The 15389-nt window shown below is 38.2% G+C and overlaps 1 protein-coding gene across 1 annotated transcript; it reads left to right on the forward strand.

Moving 5' to 3' along the window:
* Positions 1 to 403: 403 nt before the first annotated feature.
* ubqln4 (ubiquilin 4) lies at positions 404 to 10978 on the forward strand. The gene is made up of 11 exons (XM_026924439.3): positions 404 to 587; positions 3388 to 3539; positions 3730 to 3890; positions 4881 to 5143; positions 5690 to 5848; positions 6050 to 6263; positions 6546 to 6685; positions 6827 to 6910; positions 7736 to 7851; positions 8057 to 8231; positions 9771 to 10978. The coding sequence occupies exons 1-11, from the start codon at positions 441 to 443 to the stop codon at positions 9921 to 9923; spliced, it is 1764 nt and encodes a 587-aa protein (XP_026780240.1). The 5' UTR covers positions 404 to 440; the 3' UTR covers positions 9924 to 10978.
* The last annotated feature ends 4411 nt before the right edge of the window (positions 10979 to 15389 follow it).

Consider the following 15389-nt stretch of genomic DNA (forward strand, 5'->3'; position numbering starts at 1 on the left):
CGTCTACATCTGAGGGAAAAATAGAGGACAAAAATCTGAAATTCATGTAAATATTTCAAAGATTCTACTTTTCACTCAAGTTGTTGTCAGCAGTATAATTTGTAATGAAGCATTTTTACTAGTGTGCTCAGATTTTTAGACCCTAATGTTTGACAATAAAGAGCTGAATCTTGAATGTACTTCATATAGCCTACTCTCCCTTTTGGCTCACATCTCCAGTACAAAACTAAAGAGGCAAATAAAATAAAATCGTGGAAATTTAATTATATTAGTATTTTTATTTATTTATTTATTTATTTTCCGAAGTGGTGAACGCGGGGGCATGCGCCATGCCGCTTGGGGGCGCTGTGACATTAACACGCGTTAAACGCAACCGTCTCGCACTCCTTTTCCGATTCCTGTCGGTTTGGTGATGTAATGAAGTAAAAGAGGAGTAAAAAATGGCGGAGAACAGTGGCACAGATCCTGCCGTGGACAGGAACGCCGAGGAAAATGCTGCCACCAGCGGGACCATTATAATGGTCACTGTCAAAACACCTAAGGATAAGGAGGAAATAGCGATCTCGGAAGATGCGTCTGTTGCACAGGTAGGCTGGAGTTCACCCGGAATGGTCAGCGGTTTTTCGGCTGCTCCGCCGTGAATGGCCGCTTTAGCCGAGACGCTAGTTAGCTAGCTAGCTAGCTAGTTTACGACGACAATAAATTTAGGACGGCTTTTTATATTTATATATATATTTTTGGAAGTACAGACACAGTCATTCCTATATTCAGGCATATATTAGTCTTTTAGGATTTCATAGATCACTATTTACATCACAGCGCACAGAAAAGTTTACTATTATCACCGTAATCTTGATTTGAAAAAATAATAATAAATTTAGGATGACGCTGTGAGTTTAGCTCGAATCGTTACCGGCTATGGCGGCGGCGGCCAACGGGAAGATTCTTCGGCCAAATCCCAAATGGCTCCCTGTGAAACACGTAGGACACTAGCTAGGCTGTAGAGCGCCGTGTTTTACAGCACAAGTAGTGCACTTCCATACAGGGAGTAGGGAGCGGTTTGGGATTTAACCTTACTTACTAGCAACATATATAGGCTGACATTTTAAGGTTTGTAATAATAATTAATAAATAGATTTTTAAAGCTGTTAGTAGACATGCGATAATTTTACACATCTTTTTGTTTATGTATTTGGTCAAAGTATGTTGTGATTGTGTATCTGTAAATAGCTAACTAAGCTAAATGATTAGTTAGCATTAGCTGGCTTAGAGAAGGTTCTAGCTTTTAGGGTTCAGGCTGGTTTATTATTTTTTGTCTTGGTCGATTTTAGTTTTTAATTTATATTGTCATTGAAAGAAAGGCAGTGAGTTAGACTTGAAAATGCCTCTGCTTCGTCGATATCAGTGTTTTTCCCACCGGTAACATTTATATTAATATAATTTATGCATTTATATTGTAATGACACAAACCAGCGTCGCGTCAGAGCTCATGGACGGAGCGATATAAACCCTCACGGTGTGAGAATCGTGCAACAATATCGCGGTTTTAATAATATTGATAATAATATATCATAGTATTTCATTTTTTGGTGACAGAAATTTCTGGTATATTTTCTGCACTGTAGTTCAGGGGGATTGAGATTAGGTATACATATTTTTAAAAGCAATATACAGAGCTATATTCTCTTATATTTCCAGACTTGTTAATAAAATAAAATAGAATAAAATCCATAAAGTTAATTGTGATAGTTTATACACGTATGTTATAATTACTTGGGTTTGATTGTGAAACACTGATTGCGAGTTGAGCGCAGAAGAATGCAGTTTATGCCACGTTACACCACAGCGCTGTTGAATTCTCGAATCTGATTGGTCGGAAGGTGTTGATTAATTTTCTATAACAGCAGCTCTGACAGTAGTGCAGCTGCAAAGCACAGGTTTGTATTAATATTAATGTGCTTGTTCTGATACGATATCGTTTCTATAGTAACAGCTCGTTCACAAGGACTTGTATGTTGGATGCACCACATAATCTAAGCCTAATGTTATGGAAGGAGTCTCCAGTGTCAGCGCTTTGTAACAGTCAGAGGTAAAGCTGTACGTTTAGGACCGACGAGTTTACGAATTGTGACTTCTCTGTACCATGACAAGTTTTTGTTTTGTCTTGTTAACTTCGAGAAAGAGAGAGAGAGTGAGAGAGAAGAGATGCTGGTGAGGAAACGACTGTTTATAGCTGCTATAACCGAATTAGTAACAGGAACTTGTTTCATCAATGTTCCACAACATTAAATGCAACTATAAATGGATAAAAAAAATGATGTGTCACTCTTGGAAAAAAATAAGAGATTGTAATAGTATAAAGGAATAAAAGGCATCAGGATGTTGTTTTAGGAAAATAATAAACTACAGTGTGGTAACAGTAACTCCGCTTCATCACACCAGCCTGTTGCTGATTATTTTCCAACAACATTACGCCCCGCTGTGTTTTATTTTACACTGAGTATCAGGAATAATGGGCAAATATTGGTAAAGAAGCTAAAACAGAAATGTCAGGAAGACTGGTTTAGGTTCGTCACACTTTTTACATAGTTGTTTATTATCTGAGATTTATGATTTGATGGATATTAGCTGGAAGATTCCACAGATGTTTCTAAATGAATATTTTTAGTCGTTTGAGCAGGTGTCAAGAAACGCAAGGCTAATTCTCAGTAAATTCAGTAGCAATAAATTATGTTTTAATCCTTAAGCCAGCACAGTTTTTTTTTTTTTGTCTAAGACACAAGTAGTTAATGAAGTTGTAACATAGCCACTTGTAATTATGATAATGAAGGAACATCTTTATAAAAGAAACTGTTATTTTCATTCCCCCCCTTTAATGTCGTCCTTATGGTTAGCAAATGTTATTACTTAACTGGATGTGACTCAGCTGTTTTTTTTTTTGTGTGTGTGTGGGGGGGGGTATATTGAACTGGAATGCATTGTTTTGAAAACTAGATAAATGTTCTGAATTTGGTTGTAGATTTAAAAATGCGCTTTATTGCAGTAATGTTGAATTGTGTGGAATTTTCCTGACTTCTCAAAAATTCAGTTTCAAAATTATTCTTTTGATTAGAGTAGTAGTGCAATTCCTTTACTTTGTTTGTGGAGAGCTGTTCTTTACAGTATGGTACAAATATGAGCTCGTTCTGACCCCAATGATGAATCTTTACATTTTTGTTGCGCAAAGAATGTCATGGAAATGTCCGGACAAACTGACAAGGTACTATTGTTAAACCGTTACGTTTGTTGACTGTTTTGAGGTGTTTTCAGGTGCAGGTTAACGCTGTTAAAAAAAAAAAAAAAAAATGTATAAAATACTTCTAACATTAATTTCTTCCTCATCTATAGTTCAAAGAAGAAATCTCCAAAAGGTTCAAGGCAAAGCAGGACCAATTAGTCTTGATCTTTGCTGGTAAAATCCTGAAAGACGGCGACACACTCACTCAGCACGGCATAAAGGATGGCCTCACTGTTCACCTTGTCATCAAAACTGCACAAAAGTAAGATGACAATAATGCGCTTATTATTCTAGGACTAATTGTGAGCCTCTCCATAATGTGATGTGCAAGGCTGTGCTGCCCTTTTCTGCTCTTATACCTCTGAAGGCCTTGTGATGGATGGACGGGTGAGCAGGATGTGCACGTTCTTTGATTCACAGTAATGTAATTTATGGTTGTGATCCCTGTTCAGGGCCACAGGCGGAGGTTCCACGGCTGCTTCGTCTAGTTCTGGTGCGTCGCAGGTCAGCAGCGGCACTGCAGCCACGGCGAACACCAGTCCAGCTGGCAACCTGGGCACATCGCAGGGCAGCGGGCCATCGCCGGCTCCCTCGCAGCCATCCAACATATTCAGTGAGTGCAGGGTGGTTACTGCGTCTGCGATCGTTCAAGGGCTTACGTCTTAGAGCTGCACAGTTACTATGCAGTTCTCAGGAATATCTGCAAATTGAAAATGAAAAAGAAATCTGCCAGGGGATTTTTTTTTTTTTTTTGAAATGGTGGGTGTTCCCTGGGAATAAAAAACCAAACATTAATAGAAGTTATTACAAAGGTTAGTAAAAGTCAGTGCAGTATGTGGTGGCAATATTTTTGCACTGTTTCTTCTGTTTCCAAATAAAAACGACTAAATATGTTTAATTAGCTAGATTCTCATATGTAGATTAGATTTTATATATAAATATATAAATATATATATATATATATATATATATAATGTGTGTGTGTGTATGTTTAAATAACATTACTTTTTAAACGCATCCATTACAATGTTACAGGATCCCTGAACTATACATGTTTATTATTATTGTTATTATTATTATTATTATGCTAATTTATTATTTTGAAGCACTTTATTTTTAATATATTTTACAAAACTGAAAATAAGAGACATTCTGCATTTTAAAGGACATCTTTAAAAAGATTTCTTAAAGTGTTTTTTCACCTTCTTAAATGTTTTCACAGTGATTGTGCTCACAGTTAGTCATTTTGAGTATCAGGATTATATGGTAAGGGGGATCGTTAACATAAAAATGCGAGTGTAAATGCCACAAAATTCATTTGAAAACTTTCATGAGGTCTGAGACACATTTTAGGCAGATATGAGAGAATTATAAAGAGTAAATGCATCTCTCCAAGCCAGTGTGAACAACCAAAATCTCTTTTCAAACATCAGATCATTAAATATCGCTCAAAATATGTTTTCGGTACACAGTTTTCTCATCACTTGACTTTGCATGTATACGATACATAAACCAGCCCGGTGTAAACGGAGTCATTCCGGTAAATAGACAGTAAACCGTAGTAGACCACTCACTCGCTGTGTGTTTGTCCGCGTGTCCTCAGCTGGCTTCGGTGACCTGTCCAGTCTGGCCAACCTGGGCATGGGCTCGGCCAACTTCATGGAGCTCCAGCAGCAGATGCAGCGGCAGCTCATGTCCAACCCGGAGATGCTCTCGCAGATCATGGAGAATCCACTGGTTCAGAACATGATGTCCAACCCCGACCTGATGAGGCAGATGATCATGGCCAATCCGCAGATGCAGCAGCTGATGGAGCGAAACCCCGAGATTTCACACATGCTCAATAACCCTGAGCTGATGAGACAGGTGAGTGAAGCAGGTGTGCTTTCTTCACATGCAGTTCTTCACATGCAGATCGTAATTACGTCGCACCGTATGTAATCATTTTAACTAGAAAATAAATTAGAATCCAGGCTGTTAGATTCCTTTATAAGTTTAATTTACTTAAAATATTCAGTATTAAAAGCCCAATCCCACATTGCTGCCATAATGATAGTGTAAACCTACACGTTCACTAGTTCACGGCATAACACTATTTGAGATTTAGCTACCGAAATTTACTGACATATACAGTAAATATTCTGTTATTAGCAAATTGTGTCATGCTTTTGACCTACTAAGAGCCATTTTTGTGTGTTGGGACCAAAAGTGTTATTGGATCAATAAAGTCTAGGAAATGTGTGTTTTGATACAGTTGAGTCGAACTAAATATAGAACCTGGCATCTACATAACACTGAAACACTGATATTATTTGTCTTCAGATTCATAAATACTCTAATTGTATAATGAAGTTTTGTTTATAAACTATGGAGTTTGTGTGAGATCAAATGAATCATTGTGTCTTTATTTAGACAATGGAGTTGGCGAGGAACCCTGCCATGATGCAAGAGATGATGCGTAACCAGGACCGGGCGCTTAGCAACCTAGAGAGCATCCCCGGGGGATACAACGCTCTCCGGAGGATGTACACAGACATCCAGGAGCCCATGTTTAGCGCCGCACGCGAGCAGGTCTAGAAAACATTTTCATGCCAAAGAAGGGTTTATTTTTTTTTTTCCCCCCTTCTTTTTTTTTGGTGGTAATTTGTAAAATCAATAACAGCTAGGTTGTCTTTGGAAAATGCTTTTGCTCCATATTATTCTACAGAATAAAGATTACTCATGTCAGGTCTGTTCCCCCCACCCCACCCCCCGACCCTTCTGTTTGTACAGTTTGGAAACAATCCCTTCTCAGCCTTAGGTGGGAATACAGACACCTCGGGGGCCCAGCCCTCCAGGACAGAGAACCGAGAGCCACTGCCAAATCCATGGGGACCGCCTGAGACCAGTTCTTCTGGGACTGCCACCTCCAGCAGCTCTACCACAAGCTCCACCACCCCCACTGTCTCCAACCCCCTGGGCATCAACTCTGCCAGCTTGGGCTCCGGTACCACCTCCACTACCTCTTCCGAGTTCCTCATTTCAGTCATGTCTGAGAAATGTGATGTGAAATCTTTAAAATAAGGTTATGATATCTGATTAGAATAAATATTGAGTTTTATGTCTAGTTTTAATATGATCGTTATTGTAGGAGGTTTATTTTTTGAAGAATATCTTAACCGATTGTGCAAAATTATGCTCTCACTAACTTCCATAAGTTACCAGATTAGCATATGTGAGAAAAGTAGCCTGTTAGAATTTGATTATTGTGTTTGTGTGACTTGGGCAGGCATATTTAACAGCCCTGGTATGCAGAGCCTGATGCAGCAGATCTCAGAGAATCCTCAGCTGATGCAGAACATGCTCTCTGCTCCCTACATGCGCAGCATGATGCAGTCTCTGGCGCAGAACCCTGACATCGCCTCGCAGGTCTGACATCACCACTGGGCTTTTTAACCAAAAAAGGGAACAAAAGTAGCATCTAGAAATTCCCTGATTTTGTTCCTGTAGCTTTTTATCCAGTAAGTTGTCCCTGTTATTCCCACCTGACCTGTGCCCTGCTCTCCCAAGGTGTTGATGAACAACCCTCTTTTTGCTGGAAACCCCCAGCTGCAGGAGCAGATGAGACATCAGTTGCCAGTATTTCTACAGCAGGTAGGTCCTGCTTACGTGTATAGAGTTCACCGTATGGTGTTTTGGTATAAATATTACTAATAGTTATAATGTACTTCGAATGTGCAGTAGGAAATATATTTAAATCCAGCACTCTTTATTTTATACACTGGAAATAAAGAATAATAATAAATTAAAAACTTGCTCTGGCACAGTAGGTAAAAGCTACCGTTTGGCAAAACAATATAATTGTACAGTTTTCCATTTCTCTAAATGTAGTCAGTCAACCAAGACATGTTTGCCTTTTTTTTTTTTTTTTTTTTTTTTTTTTTTTTTTTTATATAAAGACTTGCACTTTTCCTTAAAAATCTACCTGACTTGCTGATGTGCATTAGGACCAACAACACTTTTTTTTTTTTTTTTAAGTGTCATTCTGTGAAAGATAACAGGAGGCAGAATTGTTTGAATTTACACAACACACACTCTCTCTCTCTCTCTCTCTCTCTTTCTCTTTCTCGCACACACTCTCACACACTCATACACCCCTAAGAGCCACAGCCGTGTCTCTGCCTCCCGCAGCTTGAGAGTGGAATAGTACCTGAAAACTGAGAGTGATGCGAATAAGAAAATAGTTTCACTTAGAGCTTAAATTTGTGAATATAGACTACTCCTGCTGTTTTAAAAAAATCTTTATTTAAGGATGGGATTGCTGACATTAATGATTTAAACACTTGTTAACGCCATTAACTTTGCAGTGGAACATTGTGTAAATTAGACTTTTTTCTCTAAGTAATGCTTTTAAGACACGGAGGACCAGTTGTAGTTTTTCGCCCACTTTTTTTTTTTTGTTTGTTTTTTTGTTTTTAGATGCAGAACCCTGAAGCCCTCTCTGTGATGACGAACCCTCGGGCCATGCAGGCTCTGATGCAGATACAGCAAGGCCTACAGACCCTCCAGACCGAAGCTCCTGGACTCATGCCCAGGTATGCAGAAGCTGAGCTCCATTACAGTAGTGCTCAGAAATTCCCAGAGAAAACATACTTTTTATTTGATTGATTATTAACAAATGAAACGTTGTTCTTTGGGTGTGTGAATGTAAAACCTGTGAGAGTGAGAGGAGTGATGTAAGAATGTGTACTCCAGAAGAAACAACGTGCTGTTAAACTGCGTGTCATTCCTCTCGTGCAGTCTGATTGCCGGAGGAGTTCCTGCCGGGATCCCCACAGGGGTTAACGTGACTTCTTCTGAGAGTGCTCCACCCCCAACTTCTGGACAGGGCTCCACTCCTGCTGCAGGAACCAACTCCTCCCAACAGCAGCTCATGCAACAGATGTTGCAGATGTTCGCCGGCGGAAGCGCATCGGTACGGTCGTCGTTGATTTGAACTGCTAGCTCTGACGGATTAAGTTTACAAGAACGAACCAGTGAAATAAAAGGGGTTAGGCTAAACAGGCTTTTGGAATAATTAGGAAACTGTGGGTGTGTCACAAAAGCTAGAATGTGAGTAGTTTGGCGGAATAACGGTCCTGCCAGACTGATACAGTTTCATCCAGTTGGACCAGCTGAATGTAAGCTCTGTCATAGACTAGTTTGAGTTTACAAACTAGTTGAAATTAAATGCTTTCACCAAATAACATAGTTTCAACTAAGCCTTAAGTCTAGTGCTTACCTGCTCTAATGTGCACAGTCCACCGTGTGCTGAGTAACTTCGCCAGCTGTAAATGCATTTGCTTATGTTATGAGAATGTTTGTTTGTTTGTTTATTTATTTATTTCTATGATCATCAGACAGCCACATCGCTGAAGTACAATATTTGCAAGACACATAAGTCATAAAGGCTTTTTTTTTTTTTCTTTTTTAATATCAACCAGCTTAGAGAGCTTCTTTCTCAATGAGTGCAAAATGAGAGTATTGGCAAGATCACAAATGATTTTAAATAATTTACTATTGATGTACTTTTGTTTTTGTTAAATTGCTCAGCATATTTCGACATTTTGCTGTCATTACGGCTCGTTAAAAATTTAGTTACATTTCTTGCCCAAGAGCCCAAGCAGCAAAACAAGGCAGTATAAAATAAATACTTGATAATTTAAATCGTAAGCTTTACATTTTGTTCATTTTCTCTACGGTTCAAAAAAGCAACTCTACACAGGGAAAGAGGGACACTAATTACTTGCCTGCATCATGATCACGGATGTAGTATTTCCTGTGTGTCAGATCTTGCTTCTGATTGGCTAGTGATTCTACGATCGCTTCACGCAGTACTAGTTACAATTCACTTTAAATGTCTGTGGTACAACAGAATTTCTACACATAGTTAGTAGGGCTGCACAATATATCAAAATTATCGAAATATCACGATGTGTGTATCACAAGGGCTTGCGATAATGATTTAAATACTATAAAAAGTTAAGAAAAGTCAAAGTTTTAGGATGACGGAGATAGAAGAGAATGCTTTCTTTTCCTCAATAGAACATGAAACGTACGTTGGTTGTCATTTTAGGTTTTTAAATATAAAAATACATATAAATATAATTTAAATTGATTTTACACACTTATAGCATTATCAGACCGCATATCGCGTTATATAACAAGTTATCGCATTTTTCTTCAATGTCGTGCAGCCCTAATGGTAAGTTTTAAATTAACTACTCAGCGTATGGTTTTAGGAACGTCTTTACACCCTCAGTTAGGATCAAACTGGTGCAGTTAGGATCAGCTGGTGCATAAAAAAAATAAACATTATTGTAATAAGTAGAATACTTCCTACTGCACTTTAGCACACAGAGTGCAGTTGTCTGAAGCTAATTCTTCTGATTTGCATAGTGTCCATCTGATCCTTCCATTTGCATTGTGTTGTAGGTAAATAAACATGTTTTGTTGTTACTGTTTTGTCTCACAGACCCAGACTCCAGAGGTGCGTTTCCAGCAGCAGCTGGAGCAGCTGAGCGCGATGGGCTTCATCAACAGAGAGGCCAACCTGCAGGCGCTCATCGCCACGGGGGGAGACATCAACGCCGCCATCGAAAGACTGCTCGGCTCGCAGCCATCTTAATCCCTTCAGCACCTAATCACAACCAGAGACAAGTCACAGTCACGAACACAGTCCCTCATCACCTAATATCTGACAGATAGACTGAATTCCAGTTGCTTCTTCCTTTAACGCGGTTGATCTGTGAATCTTAAGAAATTGGGGTTCTAAAATTTATTCCCTTAAAAAAAATCACAATGGAATGACATCAAGCTAACCCCTCGTTCATTTCTGACTGCGTCCATTAATAAATACATCAGGGCAATGCTGTGAACCAAGTGTAGGTTATCATTCCTTTTAATTGACACATACTCACTCGAGGCACTACTTCTTCCTGGTTTTTGCGGAGTAGAAAAGCATAATGGTGATCTCCCAAGTCAGAAGAACTCTTTGTCTTTCATGAGGATGGTCAGTTTCCTTAATTCTCTCTCTCTCTCTCTCTCTCTCTCTCTCTCTCTCTCAAATCATGCCTGACTAAACCAGTATTTATTGCAAACACCTAGAGATTACCTTTTACTCCTTTATTGACGCTCCAGGATTCACAAAGCTTCTTGTTTGACATTAATTGCAATTTAATAGAGGAAGATGAGTCCTTGTCTGAGCATTATAACAGCCTCATGCAGACGATTGCTTACTCTTCATCTGTTAGAGGGGAATTAATTTTTTTTTTTTTTTTTTTTGGAAAGATGTGAGATATCCAGTCATCTCTTAGTCTTTTTGCCTTTTAGGAGCAGTATGATTGATTGAATTGCTGGTTTAAAAAACAATTAAGCTTGTGGCTTTGGGGTAAGGTTGTAACAAGGCATCAATAAAAAATATTTCTCAGCTTACAAGCAACGCTGAAAGCAGACACCATTTGTTTTGACCATATCTTTATGCTTTGAAATAGTACTCTAGTGTGTGGAAAAAAGACCCGCATTGTGTGCTGGATACATCATCTTACAGTTGATGTAGTGAGCAAGCCTGGTAACAGCATGAACGTGATGCTTTCCTGTGCACCGATCTCAGTGCTAATCATCATGAGTCTAATGGAACTAACAGTTGAGTTTTTGATGTGAATTAAAATGTGTTCAACTTTGCTTTTTTTTTTGCTGCACATTCATAATCCACTCTTTCATCTTATTTCATTAATTACATTGCAATAATCTGAACTCATACTCGAGTTGGTATGTTTCTTTAAAAAAAACAGCAAGTTGGCACAAAATTGACAGTGATTCTATTTTAAATGCATTTTAAGGGATGTTTGGTACTTGAGGTACTTGAGGACATTTTCAGGATCTATAGATTTAATTTTGCTTTCAAAATACTAGGAAACTAACACACACACTGCCAGTTGTTACTGTGAGTAATGATGCAGTTACTCAGTGTTAAAAAGCTAATAATAATAGCTGTGATTCTTTCAGAAAATGGGTAATCTGGCTAAAATTTTATATATATACACATTACACACATTTTATATCTAATACTGAAAATATTATAGATGTGCATGGGACTGTTTTTAATCCCACTTTCGCCTACTTCTGCAAGTATTATTTTTGGAATATTGTGATATCTTCTAATGAATTTAGTACCGTGATTGCTGGGCATGATTGTAGATGAGAGGCTAAAATCTATTATCTATCAGTAGCTTGACAGTGAAACTATTAGGGCTGAGTATTGCATTATATTATATATAATAACACATACGTTTAAAGGCAAGTCGGCAGCTGCATTTGTGATTTCCTCCAAATAACACAAACACAAAAGTCGTAACTCTTTCGGGTTGAACCAAAAAACACTTACAATGTGAGCTTAGGCAAAAATGATGATCGAGTAATTAATCCATCTCATTCATGCTCATTAGTATTTCACATGCACCTTCTCAATCACTGCTGCTGATGTGTTACGGAGGTGACTGAAAAAGAGCTCAAACGACAAATAAATGTAGTGTGCGTGTCACTCTGTGGGTAATCACCTGACGCGACTGTCACTGATAGACTGCATGAATCTACAGTCTGGGCTAGAAAGAAATCAGCCCCAGCCTCGCTTCTTGCTCCTTCATACCATTCTGTCTATTTTTCGTATGACTGTTGGTGGTTTTGTTGCTCTGAATTCCACAAAAGTCTAAAAGAATCCATTTTAAAACATTTGATGAATGCAGTTATACCACAGCGTGGCTGAATTCTCAAATCAGAAGGTGTGCGTTAATTTTCTATAAAAGCAAGGCTCATGCTGTGGTTAGGTTTATATGAAAGCGCTACCTCTAATACATTATTGTTTCTATAGTAACATCTCGTTCATAGGGACTTGTACAGGAGACGCACCACATAAATCTATAACGAATAAACCTGAAGAAAAATGTGACGTTTAACAAAGAAAAACATAATTGTTGATGTGGAGCAGTTTTCTGTAAGCAGATGTTTATGTGACATTTATGGAAGGAGTCTCCAGTGTCAGTGCTTTGTCAGGAAGTTTCCCATCTTCAGGAGAGAGGAGTTTACGCTTTTCAGTTTCTCAGTCATGTGATAAGCTGCGTTTATTTTTTCTTTTTCGAGAGAGGAAAAAAGATGCTGATGAGGGAATGACTGTATAAAGCTACTAACATAAGCAACAGCAGGAAATCATTTGTCTCGCTGACGTTCCACAACATCAAATGCAACTATAATCCGTTAAAGCGCGACATATCGTTCATTAATGAATTAAATCAGTGTGATAATTTGCAAATGGTTGTGGTGTAAGCAGAATTACACATTCCGGCGTGTATTATTTTCATGTGAGAGTACAGTCCATAAAGTATTATTCATAATGTAGATGCCAAAAATTAAACCATATACTGATGTCTTTTTTTTTTTAATCTTTGAAAGGCAGGGTCTTAGCCCTGTTAGCACATTTATACTAGACGCCCCTGATTTAGTTGGTGCTATTTCCCAACATCCCAATCCCATCAAAAGAGTGATTTAAACCACACTAACCTTGACCAGGATAAAGCATTTACTGAAGATGAATGAATAAACACGGTAATCATCCAGCACGTGAGCCGTGTCCAATACACTCCCATTTTAATGAACATGGCCTTTCTTTGTCACGCAAGCTTCAATTCTGATACACACACCTCTAGTAGCTACGCATACCACAGCGGTATCTAGAGTAAGATTTCTTTGTTTGAACAACGGGACCTCACTCACTTTAAGATGGATATTTCATGGTCACCTCACTAATACAGAACGAAGGAATGACTGCATGACATCTTTGCCTAATGCATGCTGGGTATTGTAGTGACTAAACACTGTGCTACAGAATATTACACAACATGATGAACAGCAGATTAAGAGCTGATTTTATGCCAGAATCCTGCATTAAGTGATCACAGTATCAGTATCCTAGTGTTGTATTGCCTAGTTCTAGTGAAACACAATGAAGATTTTTCTGTAAACCTGTCCCGCTTAGACAGATTCAACATCAACATCAGCAGCAGCCTTGATCTAAACCCTGCATGGTTTTGTTCATTTTCTCTGAATTATGTGGAGCTGCTTTCCAGGTTTGAAACAATGTGAAATTTTAAATGAACATGAAATTTCCTAAGCTGTTGAGTTTAGTTACAGCCAGTATGAATGAAACTCAATCATTCAGATGTGTTTAGTCAACTGTGATGTCTGATTAAGCCAAGCGAAATGCTTTCACTTTAATTTGTAGGGATCCATATAACAGTTGTGTAAAACCAAAGCACAAGGTTAATACTCATTTTACTTAATTACATTGAACACATTTGAATGTGTTCATGCTCATGGTTTATGTCAATGTGGTGTTCATTTGAAAGGAGAAATGGAGAAAAACAATTGAAATGTCCACCTTTGCTTCCTCCATGGTTGCACTAGGTGGAAGAATTCACCCTGGATCGGACGCAAGTCCATCACAGAGAGCCATGAATACACACACATTTACACATAGAGGGCATAGCCAGTCCACCTCCCTGCCTGGTTTTTGGGAGATGGGAGGAAATCAGAGAACCCAGAGGAAACCCACAGTAAGATGAAGAGAACATGATGAGAAACCTGAGTTAAAGCTGTAAAAAAATTAAATGCAACAAACCAGCACTTCAAAACAAGAAAGAAATCAAAAAGAAAAAGAGTTTAGTACAGAAAAGGCCAAATATCACAACTAAACGGATTCAAAAGCCATTAAGACATGAAAAGGTTGGGCTAACAAGTTATTAGAGATTATTCTGAAAATGAAATGCAGACCTTTTAATCTTTCATATCTCAACATATTTAACTATTTGTTAATATAGTTAAAGACAACAAACAAACGTGTGTGAAGTAAGGAATAACACACAACAGCCTGTCCAAGTTATATGAAAATAATGCATGGTGGAGGGGTGTGATGCGGCAGGACGCGCAGCGGAGTGTGTTATTTTCATATAACAGCAAGGTCTGGAGTGCGTTATTCCGCTAACACCTCCCACAGAGACTGGCCAGCCATTACAATGTTTATTAATTTATGACAAGTTACACATTTTAATGGTCTATTTTATGGTTAGATTTAGCATTATGGAACATCCAAGAGACAAGATAGTTCCTCACCTACACTATAGCTGCAATAAGCAGTCATTCCCTCACCTCTCTCTCTCTCTGTCTCTCTCTCTCTCTCTCTCTCTGTCTCTCTCTCTCTCCGTCTCTCTCTCTCTCTGTCTCTCTCTCTCAAAAAAAGCAGCCTGCCATTTTACTGAGAAACCAGAAAGCGTAACTCCTCTGTCCTAAACTGTTTCCTGTGTTGGGAAACACAGTGACTGTTACAACACGCTTACGACTGAGACTCCTTCCATAAAATGTTAAATAAATGTCTCCTAACAAAAACATCACCACATCAGTGATTGTGTTTTCTTTCTTCGTCTTCTTTTTTTTATTTTTTATTTTTAAAAATCAGTTTATTTTTAGTCTTAGATTATGTGAAACATCTGTCGTTTAAGTCCCTGTATAAAAAGCTGTTTCTATAGATACGATAAGATATTACAACGAGCACATTAATATAAACATATCTTTCATGTTACAGCCGGAGCTACTTTCCGAACCGCGCTGTTCTACAGAAACGATACACACCTTCTGACCAATCAGATTTGAGAATTCAATCTCACTGCGGTATGAACATAAAACACTAAAAGTCTTCTTGCTATAAATGGCATTTCTTTGTAATTTCTTCTTTTTTTGACCTGGGTATACAAATTTTTGTGCTCAACTTTATATGTCTCAGGTTTTTCAGTTGCTGATTTTGCATTTTTAGTTCAACGAAACAAAACATACTAGTGCTGAAATCATTTATGAGTTAATGTAAGAAACTGTGACTGAATAAACAGTAGGGGTGTAACGATCGGACGATCTGGATCGATGCATCGGCTTAAAAGGTGAAGATCAGAAGACATCTATTATAAATTGAAAAAGGACCAAAAACTGGTGTGTGTAAAATATAATTCATATTTTTCAACTGATGTATAATCCTTCTCTACATCATCAGTGT

This window comes from Pangasianodon hypophthalmus, chromosome 22, assembly GCF_027358585.1.
Source record: "Pangasianodon hypophthalmus isolate fPanHyp1 chromosome 22, fPanHyp1.pri, whole genome shotgun sequence".
Lineage (NCBI taxonomy): Eukaryota > Metazoa > Chordata > Actinopteri > Siluriformes > Pangasiidae > Pangasianodon > Pangasianodon hypophthalmus.